Source organism: Tenebrio molitor, chromosome 1, assembly GCF_963966145.1.
Source record: "Tenebrio molitor chromosome 1, icTenMoli1.1, whole genome shotgun sequence".
Lineage (NCBI taxonomy): Eukaryota > Metazoa > Arthropoda > Insecta > Coleoptera > Tenebrionidae > Tenebrio > Tenebrio molitor.
Window position 1 is genome coordinate 11,856,388 of NC_091046.1, and position 11,410 is coordinate 11,867,797.

General features: G+C 32.3%; 1 protein-coding gene across 1 annotated transcript; it reads right to left on the reverse strand.

Annotated features, from left to right (window-relative positions):
• Positions 1-117: 117 nt before the first annotated feature.
• Positions 118-6,162, reverse strand: Hn (phenylalanine-4-hydroxylase). The gene is made up of 5 exons (XM_069044794.1): positions 6,006-6,162; positions 2,044-2,704; positions 812-1,074; positions 528-757; positions 118-472 (listed from the first exon to the last, which is right to left on the reverse strand). The coding sequence occupies exons 1-5, from the start codon at positions 6,078-6,080 to the stop codon at positions 316-318; spliced, it is 1,386 nt and encodes a 461-aa protein (XP_068900895.1). The 5' UTR covers positions 6,081-6,162; the 3' UTR covers positions 118-315.
• Positions 6,163-11,410: the final 5,248 nt, after the last annotated feature.

Genomic DNA, 11,410 nt, shown 5'->3' on the forward strand with positions numbered 1-11,410 from the left:
GATATAAGCTAATGCATTGTTGTAATACATCACTGTAATGTAAAGTTGTAATATACACATATATATTTATTTATGTACCTAACAGTTTTTTTAATATAAAAATAAAAATTATGAATGTTTAGTAAAGTAACTCCTTTATTACCTTTCATGTTATTGACACTTATGCAATTTAAATAACATAACAAATAATAATAATGTCAAATCCACTTGTGTATTAAAAAAAATTAAATAAAACTTATTAAATATTTACAACCAATCATAGGTATAGTCATGTTCATAATACTTGATAATATTAACGATTATGTCTGCATATGTTCACAACTTCTTTAAAGAGTCCGCCAGAATGGAAATTTCTGTGCTGATATTAGAAATCAAGCTTTCAATTTGAGGTTTAGAATCCAACACTTCAATGCTTTGAGTGTAGGCGTTGTACCTAACTCCAAATCCCCTAGGTATTGTGGCAGCATATTTACTAAAATTGTCGAAACGTTATCGTTAGAATATCTGTTAAAAAAATTCGTCCTTACATCATTTTCTCTTTGGCATCTTCGAAACTCTCAGCAACGTAATACACCGGTTGGTACTCTGTGATCGGATACTTCTGCAAGGCGGTTTTCGCGGGCTCGAAAGGCCTAATTTCTGCTTTATTTTCCAAAGCGTACTGCAGTTCGCCATATGAAGACAACAGTCCAGCACCGAAAGCTTTCAAGTCGTGCCCCTCTCGACACAAGCCGTATTCGACAGTAAACCAAAAGCACTGAAACAAATCTTGTCAGATTAAGTCGTTTTGGTTGTATTTAAGGTGAATTACTGTTGCCAATTTTTCGATGTAGTCGTCGGGTGCCCCCAACGAGGCTAGACCAATCTGTTGGGAAAACTGGGCGAAAGCGGGATCGGCGAAAAGAGGAGCGTGCCCCAAGAGTTCGTGACATACATCCGGCTCCGGTGTGTAAAAAGGTTTGCTCGGATGCCGGATGTATTGAGTGGAGTGGAACACCCTAAAGGCTAGACCAGCGAGGAAGTCCCGCGATGAAAGAAGGCCAGCGACTGGTCTTAAAGTGAAACCGGTGCAATCTAAAAAATGTGAAAAAGAGTGTCACCCTGCAAGTCTATAACAAGGTAATTAACATGCAGAGAAACAGCAGAGGTGTGTTGGACCTTTCAAGGCCAGAGATTAGAATCCAGCCAGATGTATTCGAAGCAAAAGGTTCGCTCAATAGGATAACTTTACATTACTTAATAAAAATGAAATTTGTGGCAGTTATTTAATTATGTGCTATATTTTCGATAAATAATCAGCTGTATATCCTTCGTGCTTGATTTTGATGTCAGCTAAAAAAAAATCTGACTCGAACATTCTTAAATTACTCGGGCTCTTATTAGATAATAATTGGCATTTTTATTCGTTTGCGAATGTTTTCGTCTTTTTCGCTGATTAATTCCCACATAGGTACATTAAACGCGCGTATTCAGCCAATCAGAACGCTTGGTTTCATCCAATCAAAAATGTTTATCGCGATAAAAACGTCCTGCTACTCTGTCTCCGTCTCTGTGATTAAAATTGCATGCTATCCTGTCAGATTCTCAAATTGTTTTTAATAATTGTGTTATTAATAAGTAACTGCATCATAAAAATAAATAATTACCTAACGTTAAAGTTTGTATTCTGGAATTAATCTTTCCAAAAATAACCCGACCTAATTTTTTAAATCTGATAAATTTCCTAATTTTCACTTAAACATTTTTGCTTTAGACAATTTTACTCGTTGATAGTTGGACATTTTTATTCAAAGGTTAAACCTAACCAGAATAAAAATGTCCAAATTCAATTCGTAAAATTGTCAAAGCAAAAAGTTTTCGTAAAATTGAAAAATTTATCTGATAAAAAAATTAGGTCCTGTTATTTTACCTTCGATAAACACCTAGCACTAAGGATATACCTAATATGTAAAAATATATCAGTTTTGTATGAGAAAGTAAGGTTAGACATTTGTCTGTTGACGTTTCATGTATTTGGCATTGCCATACTCCCATTTAATTTACCTTTCAAGAAATTGGAAACGTCTTCCAGTTGCGGTATATTATCCTTCCTGTATCCACAATTTTCAATGAGAAGCGGAAAGACATGATTATGCTCTTTGCAGGCATGGGTAGGGTAGAGCGTGGTCAACTGAGTGAAAACCTTCCCCCAAGTCTCCACCTCTTCTTCGGTATATTCCACATGGGGCAGCTTCTCGCCATGTTTGTAGTTGTAAGCTATATCGGCGAAATATTTCCTCCGGGCCCGGTAAATAGGATCAGTAAAGCCTGGATGGTCCGAATCTAGCTCGGCTCCATAAGAAAGAATCTGATTGGCGAATCTGTCAAGATCGCGAATGCGACTTGGGAACCAAGGAACTGTATCTTTGTTGTCTTTGTAGTCCCTTGATATGATGTTGAAGTATTCGCTGTTGTTCCTGATGTCGGTGATGGCCGCTCCTAAGTTTCCTGTGGGTGCGCATTCTACCATAAATTCGTAATTGTTGAGGATTCTGGCTGATGGTCGAGATTCGATGTGCAACAGGTTGACTCCGTATTTTTCGAAAATGTTAAGACATCTGGCTAGGACGCCTACTTCTTCGGCGGCCGGTGCGAAAACAATGCAGGTGCTTCTGGCAGAGTCGCGGCCTATTTTTATGTAATTCCCTCCCGGCATAAGTTTTGGCTGCAAATAATAATTATATTAAGTAATAAAAGATGTGTTTATATAAAAATCAAAACGTCGTTATTAACAACGACAAACTAAGCATCTGAATACATGTTTGTACATAAAAAATGTTAAACAAAGTAATAAATACTATGTCAATAGTAATAAAAGAATAAAAAACATAAACAAAGACAATATTTTTCTATCAGTAGTAAGATTTTTTTTTACAAATCGCAGCATGTAGACATTTCCAAAACTCAAATTTTAATTGAATTTTAGAAGTGGAGGTGGAAGTAGCATACGGTACCACTATTCTTTTCCAGCGATTGTACATTACATACATATTACAACCAAACCTATTTAAAACATTTTTTTAAAGGACAAATTTAGAACAAGTAAAATATTGCCTACTTTTAAAAGTCTTTCATAGTTTTCAATGAATCCAACTTTAAAATGTATAAACAAATAATATTATGTAGAGGCAGAAAGAGAAAATTTTAATAAAATTAATATTAATGTAATAAAATTGTAAATACTGTTAGTTTGAATAAAATAACCAAATTAACAATTAAAACTCAATGCCAACTACTTTACAACGCCCTGCATAGCTGTTTTTCAATTTTTCTTCATGCATGTATTTTATAAGTTAATATATTTTGTAAGTTGGAGGTGGTATTTATTTATAAAATGTATTAAAAATTAAACTTACATCTTTGAACACGTTGTAGTGATTAGACATTGAGAGACTACACAACACAAATTTTACACCAAAAGCCTCCTGAATGAAGTACTGGTTTCACCATACAATTTAACTCTTTTATTTATCCTTGCCGGCGTTTCCTAGTATTTGTTGTAATTACTTTTTTGGTTTTCCGTTACGTGAAAATTGCAACCTTTATAAGGCATTGCATCAGATGTTTCATATTAAACCGTGAAATTCCAAATCAGTACAAGCATAATAATTACGATGTTATTTAAGGTCTTTGATTTGATCCTTGTTGATGCAGGTCAGTTTACCAGGCAAAAACAGTACATATTTCAATAAGTGATAGTTTTGGTTTATTTTTTCAGTGTTAATAATTAATAATGCTAAAATTATTAAATTATTGCCGGGAGAGAATGGTTTCTTATTTTGTTTTTTTGCCAGTTAACTGACCTTCGGTCAACATTCGTGTCGCTATATTATTATAAACAAATAAATTAGATTGGTTTTTAATTTTTTAGATTAAAATCGATTAGTGAATAATTATTATTATTAAACGAAATATGTAATACGTCCATTTATATTTTGCAAAGAATGTTTCTACATAGTCGTATGTACAGTCGCGAGGATTAAATCTTGGTGGTCAAGGTCAATTTCCCGCTACTGTCACAAATTAAAAATTTTGCCTGCTTAATTAGGGCCAATGTCAATAAAACGTCAATCAAAAAAGAAGTTTGTCAAAGTTTTATTCTAAACATTCAAAATTATGGCCCCAATATCGTATTTTAACAGAGTAAAAATTATTTCGCTGTAGAGATGGATGTGTCAGAAGCTAGGGTGGCAACCTAGTTGGGATTTCCAAAAAGTTGACAAGATCTTGACAAGACAAGACAAATAGAATTTATTAGAGGTTATGTCCGTTTCATATTAGAGCATTTTCCGTTGCGTCAAAGAATAACCTTGACGACCAAAATGTATATGTATACTAATCACAAAATGTCTCTAAAAGAACGTATACAATGTGGAAACTACTTATGGAATAAATTCAGTAATTTCAAAACGAATGATATTTTTGTAAAACACTAAACTTTCATCTTACAACAGTCTTTAAAAAAACCTTTTGCGCTTCTTGAATTGGCTAAATAGTAAATAGATACAAAGAGAAACCACGATACCATCTTTTAGCGGACAAAGAAATTTACAATTTAAAAAGAGATCAGAATTTTGCCAGAACCCATTTCAAAATTTAATAAAAAATGGCCGATACGTTTTTAGGTTGTTCGGTGTTGAAATGAAAATTAAAAACGATCTAAATTATTTTTAACTTTTGCAGGATTTTTAAACAACATTTTTTTAATCACTTGGTACTTGGTTACTAAGCCAAACCGTCAAATCTATAATTCACCATTAAATCATTGCCGCAAACCTTGTGTTACAATTACTGTCAAATTCCCATTTATGGTAAATATTTATCGCTCATGTCAAGGAAGATGAATAATTTCTATTTTTAATAAACGCGTTAGTGTGTTATCATAGGAACAGTAGTTGGCGTTTTCACTACATTTTAAGTTTTGTTTTAACGAAATTGTAAATGATGAAATACAAATCACGTGATTGCTTTCTACTTCCTGGTTAAACAAGAGAGAATCTACTTAATCAACAAAAAATCATTAATTGAGATTTATAGAAGACCCTGACCGCTTTAAATAAAATAATAATAGTACAAGCATTTATTTTTATTTTATATGTTTATCGAAACTTTAAACTTTAATGTTTATTTGTTTTAATAATAAATTAGTGCAACGTTTAACATTGTTGAAGTATGGCATTGAGAAATTTTTTTTAAAAATTGTTGTTACTCGAATTTTTTACAATGATTTCAAATTACATATTCAATTGAATTTAACACAAATAAAAGAATAATATTTTTAATTTGCTATTTCATTATTTATCAAATTATCATATTGTCAGAATTTTTTACATGTTTTTAAAAAAGTAAATATTTAATATAAGATTAAAAATGACAATATTTTATAGTCCGAACAAAATAAATGTGAATCCGGACTTTATTAAGTCAAATTATTTAACAGCATGTTCAAATAAAAATGTAAAGATAACAATTGTAGAGATTTATGATGGGAACAGATATAGAATTTCGAAAACTCGCTGTATTTATATACCTGGTTCTTTTCGAGAACGACCTATCATACATTTTTATTTACGTTATCATGTTGTTAAATAATTTGACTTAATAACGTCAAGATTCACATTTATTTTGTCCGGACTATATCCGCTTGCCTTCTAAATACATCTTTACATTTTTTTATTTTGATAAATTGCAGTTTTATTTATATGTATAAGAATACGAAATGATTTAGCACAATTAGTGAAAACAATTTAATTATGATAATAATATATCAGAATTTACTTACGACAACAAGATCGAATGATACATAAAGCGTGTAAAGTCGCGTTAGAGTGGAAGGAAAGTTGAACGTAGACGCGGAAAAATTTGAAAAATTTTAAGAATTTATTACTATTTGAAACTGAAATACTCCGACACTCACTTTCGAATTCATACATTCATTGATTCGGCGATAAAAAGAAAAAACTTACTATATCCGGTGGACTCCCTTGAGGAGTTTCTTCCTTGACGGGTGCCTTGGCTATGTCGGTAGGTCGAGACATCATTTTTCTAAAATTGTTAGTATCCAGCGAAAGTTATTTGCTTAAAGTTGTCCACAGACTGAGCCGTAAACGAAAACAGGCTCTGTTTAATAGTGACGGACTTGTCCTACCAACTGACCCTTATCACCATATATCTCTTTGATTTGTTTTTTGGATCTTATGAAATTCCTTGAAATTTCACGTAATATTATTCGTACATTTGTTTGCAATTTCATCATCGACGGGGTATTGGCCAAGATGCTTCAAAACAACGATAAATCCGGTATCTTTAAACTTGTCAATTAAGTAAGAAAAATTTAACATTTGCTGTGCTGCTCGTTTTCTAACATTTAAAATTCGTTGCATTTTTCTCTGACATATTGACAACGGAAAGAGAATTTGTTCCTGCTGTTAAGAATTACATATTTACGAAGAAGGAACTCTTCATAATGAAAAAGTTTACAGAACTTATATCAGTCGACAATGCCACACAAGTCTGTCTAATCTACTTTTTGAAACACTTTCACTGCCAGAATCAGTATAAACATTAATTGTGTAATGAGGTAAAATTTCATGCGTGATTATAATAAAGAAAACATAAACAACAATGAAATTTTATTTTTAAATAATTTTCATCTATTACATGTAAGCATGTTTCATTAAATGTTCAAACTAAAGACAGATTTACCTTTAAAGAAACCAGAATTGCGACGCGTTTGAACAAACTATAAACGTCATTAAAAATAAGATCTGTAAAATTTTTAATTTTAGGTTAAGAAGATAAAGGAATCAGCTTTATATTTTCATCTGCAAATCACATTCATTCAATTTTTAATACTGCAGTATATGTACAGTCGCGAGCAATAAATTTTGGTCGTCAAGGTCATTCTTTGATGCAATCGAAAATGCTCCATTGTAAAACAGTCGTAAATTCATAACCTATCATCATGTTGTATGACATTAATTGTCTTTTTTTTCTCATTTTTTTGACACTTTGTTGACATGGGCATAATCAGGCAGGAATTTTTTTTTAATTTTGAAGTGACGTTGACGACCAAAATTTATTGCTCGCAACAGTATAATCTGTTTCAAAATCAAAAATCCACCACCTGTTGAATTATGTTGGCAGAAAAAAAAAATCACTAGAATAAGATTCATTTTTTTGGGTTGGCCCAACCTCCCGCCAAAATTTGACGTTGAATTGTTGAGTTTATTTACGTAACACAAAATAATTATTACGTACAAAAAGGTGGTAGCTACCATATCATACCTTTTGAGTGAAATAATAAATTGAGAATTAAAAAACACTATGAACTACGCCCGAAACGACTGTCAACAATTTTCTTTCATAACCCCATTTTTTTCTGACACTTGCAGACACACTAAAAACAAAAGTTGGCGACGTTGTCGATTGTATTTTCGAGGTAGAATGCAGTGTTGGTGAATTTTTGATTTTGAAACAGATTATATGTATCACGTACTATTGGGAGCACGGAATTTCGGGCAGACTTAAAATTTGACTGATATAAAATGTGAAATAGGCTTTAGGTGTTAGACGTATTAATAACCTCATTTTAATATCAACTATTGTCTCATATCATTTTCCAAATTGCATTCATCAATTCTGAAAAGCTGCAAGTGCTTAGATGTGATTTTCTGAGAACTAAATCGTCTTTTTTATTAAACTTTGGAAATCAGTAACTAAAATGTAAAATAATTGTGCATAATTGTGACAGTTTATTTTGAAGTTCCGTCAAAATTAATTATTATGACATTTATGACAATAAAGCTTAGACTACATTGGGTTTTTTTAAATGACATGTAAATTGCTGCCCGAAATTCTATGCTCGCCATAGTACACATCTAACAACAATTGAAAAATTTATAAAAAACAGTGTTCACACATTTGACATACATACAAAATGTCAGTAATACGTTTTCTTGGAAACTATTAATTAATTTTATCCCCATTTACAGTAGCCCTCAATACGAGTACGCTTTTTTTTTTATAGAAGTGTATAAGGCATTCACGATCTTTTTGGGACCGAGTTGGCTATGACCATCTAGTGATTTTGTTGGCAGTACCTCGGTGATAACTACATTCCCTAAAGGAAATTGACACTTTTTGTGTTAGGTTAGGTTGTTTTCAGTTTAGGGTTATATTTTCTGAATAGGTACATTGTTGCCGGATCTCTTAAATCTGGTCTGTACTTTTTAAATTAAATCAAATCGTTTAATAGAAAATTTTTATCGTAATAAAATTATTTTGGCAATTTTGACTGTTCCTTTGACGGAAATTTAAATTATTTTTACACACTTAATAAATCATTTAGTTTCTTACGAATATTAAAATAATAAATATGGCAATGCGGTGGCAAGAAAATGTCGAACAGACACTGACAGGAAAAAAAATTGCATCCGTTGCATCACTGAGTCAGTTAGTCCAACATGAAAAGAAAAAGTCATAGCCAACTCGGTCCCAAAAAGATCGTGAATGCCTAATACATACAGGGTCTATCAGAACTGGCGGACCAAAATAATACGGTGAAATCATCATCTTCGGGGAATAATAGGAAAAATATTTTTTAAAATCCATCCTCATTGGATTTTAAAATAAGAACGTTTTTAATTGACCAATCGCGTATAGATATAAAATTACCTTAAAAAATTATATTAGTAACTATCGCAACAAATTTGATTGTTGCAAAGACATAATAATTGAATATTATGTCATAATAAATAATTTCTGACAATTACAAAAGTCATTAAAAATGCTTAATGTTTACTTCTTCATAATATTTTGATATGCTTGTCTTATATGGACAATGTGATGGGAGTGCCACAGTTGCTGCTCAGGAGTACGCAGTTCGTTTTCCCAATAGGGAACATCCTAGCAAAAATATATACTATAACCTGAAAAATACTATAACCTAAAAACGTCCGTCATTGCACAAAAAATGCAGATACCCAACAATGCATATGCATCATTTGAAATGCATCCGTAGTTACAAATAAAGCAGGAAAACTAATTTATAGGTAACTTAACATCAACAACAGGATTGGTCAGTTTAAATTGCTTCTTTCCTAATTACTATTTAAGATAGATTTTTTTGAACATTTTTCCTATTATTCCCAGAAGATGATGAATTCACAGTATTATTTTGGTCCGCCAGTTCTGATAGACCCTGTATAAAAAGCGTTGAAAACAGTGACGGCTCGTGTTTCGCGAATATGGGTCGGCCGAACATGGGTAGATCGGTAAAGCTCTAATTAGTCAATTTAACTTTTTGATAGGCATCCGCGTGACAAATGTAGGTTCATAATTAAAAAAATGTTACATAGTAAAACTAACAAGTGCAAGTGCACTTGGCTGCCCGTTAACCATATATTTTTCTGGTACAGAGTTTTAGAAAACGCGCGATTATGACCACTTTTCGATTGTATTAAATCAACCATTGAGGGTTATGGAACTGGCAATTTCTTCACAAATATTTTGTCATCATAAGACAATGTATGAAATTTATTTACCAATAAATAGTTAATCAAATCGGCATTGGTATCTTTTACATTTGCCATTGTCGGTGTGTTTACCTACTTAACACTTACACTCACAATTTAAATAATACTATAATAATTAATAACAGATTAAACACACAAAACAGAAACAAAAGACGATACGTTAAACGGTTAGGAGCAGACGTGAATTTGAAATTAAGGAATTAAACTACGCAAACGCAAACTCTAAGGTTCTCGATGATAAATAAGGTAGCGACAACTCATTGTTTTACGGGATGTTTGTATCGTGTCACGGGATGTTTGTATCGTGTCGATTAACTTGCATAGACTCCAAATTAAGTGAGATGGAAATATTGGCGCAACCGTTGTCGTTACCTTAGCAAACTCAGTTTAGCAGCGCCACAGCGCTGCAACAGCTATCGGCCAAATTAACTTTTGCCGGGGTTGTGTGAAACGAGCTAAGCTATCCGTTACAAGTTACAGCAACATAACTTAAGATTGGTGAGACGAGACAGCTGGACGTACTTCTGAACGTATTCATCGTTTCAAAATCGCAGTGCAAAGATTAGTCTGTGTGCACTCGGCAAATACGTCACTGGCCGACCCTTCCCCTTCCTTGGCCGAATGTATTTATTACCTATTTAATAAACACTTGCCGCAGGAGCCTAGGAACGGCTTTGTCAATTATTGTCGTAGTTTTGTAAATATTCGTATACATTTAATTTTTGTAATGGTGAAAAAATAACTTTAACTTCAATATCTAATTTAAATTGGTCTTTACTGAGGCAATTAAAAAAAACGATGAAGGCGAACAGACATCATAATTTATGTTTAGTAGAATTTTGCGTTTATTAAGTGGATTTTCATTTACACACACTTTTTTTTTTCAAAACTATCCTGGATGCGTTTAGGTATTTATACTACATAATATGTGTATTTACAGCACATACGGTACACAGTACAATGTAATTAGGTACGAGACAGAAATGTAAATTGTAATTTAAGTTGTTATTTGTGTTTGAAGAAAAATAACGTAAACATTTTTTTATCAGAAAGTATGAAAATAAAATTCGTAATTATGTGTGGTACGGCCCGGCCGACTCTGCCGCCCCTAACGAGCCGTCACTGGTTGAAAAACATTTGTGGTCAAATGGGATGGTGCTTACTTTGCTGTCAGACCGTAGAATGTTGAACGTTATTTATTCACTGAACACACAGTGGTATGAATTATTTCTTGTTTTTTGACTTTCTAAGTGCTACACGATGATGTTTTCTTTGAATTCAGTGTTTAATTTACAATAAAATGATGATCGAGGTGAAATTATATATCTGAAGGAAATGAATACCAAGTAAAAAGACCGCCTGCACTTGTAGAAGAGAGTGAAGACCAAATCCTGCTTGACTGCAATTTTTTTGAACGCCCGATACAATAATAAAAAAAAAGAATCGGCGAATTACTTTAAATTTCTTGATTAATTAAATAATGTCTACATAAACATTCAATTATACTATATGATAATTTTATTAATAAATGTATGCAATTATGCATTCATTTGTATATTTTTATGGGTATTTACTGTTTTGTTGTTATTTCATGGAACACATAACAGTTTGCTTCGCAGCACAATAATATACCGAGCGATCATTTAAAAAATAAATCGAGTTTGCTTTGGAGCCTATGCTATAGCATGGGTTGCCATAGGTAACACGCCGACTCGATTTATTTTTTAATTGATCGCACCGTATTATGTTATGATGAGGTAAAATTAAGTTTTATAGTGCCTTTATCTTAGTAAAGAATTTTGACTTAAGCTAAAAATAAACCGAACAAGGACCGT

What these genes read in the sequence shown, in the direction of transcription:
- Hn (XM_069044794.1), bottom strand. Translation starts at nt 6,080, where the DNA reads ATGATGTCTCGACCTACCGACATAGCCAAGGCACCCGTCAAGGAAGAA. An exon ending in AAGGGAGTCCACCGGATATA is followed by an intron (nt 2,705 to 6,005) that starts GTAAGTTTTTTC and finishes TATTATTTGCAG; the next exon opens with CCAAAACTTATGCCGGGAGG. An exon ending in ACATCGAAAAATTGGCAACA is followed by an intron (nt 758 to 811) that starts GTAATTCACCTT and finishes GATTTGTTTCAG; the next exon opens with TGCTTTTGGTTTACTGTCGA.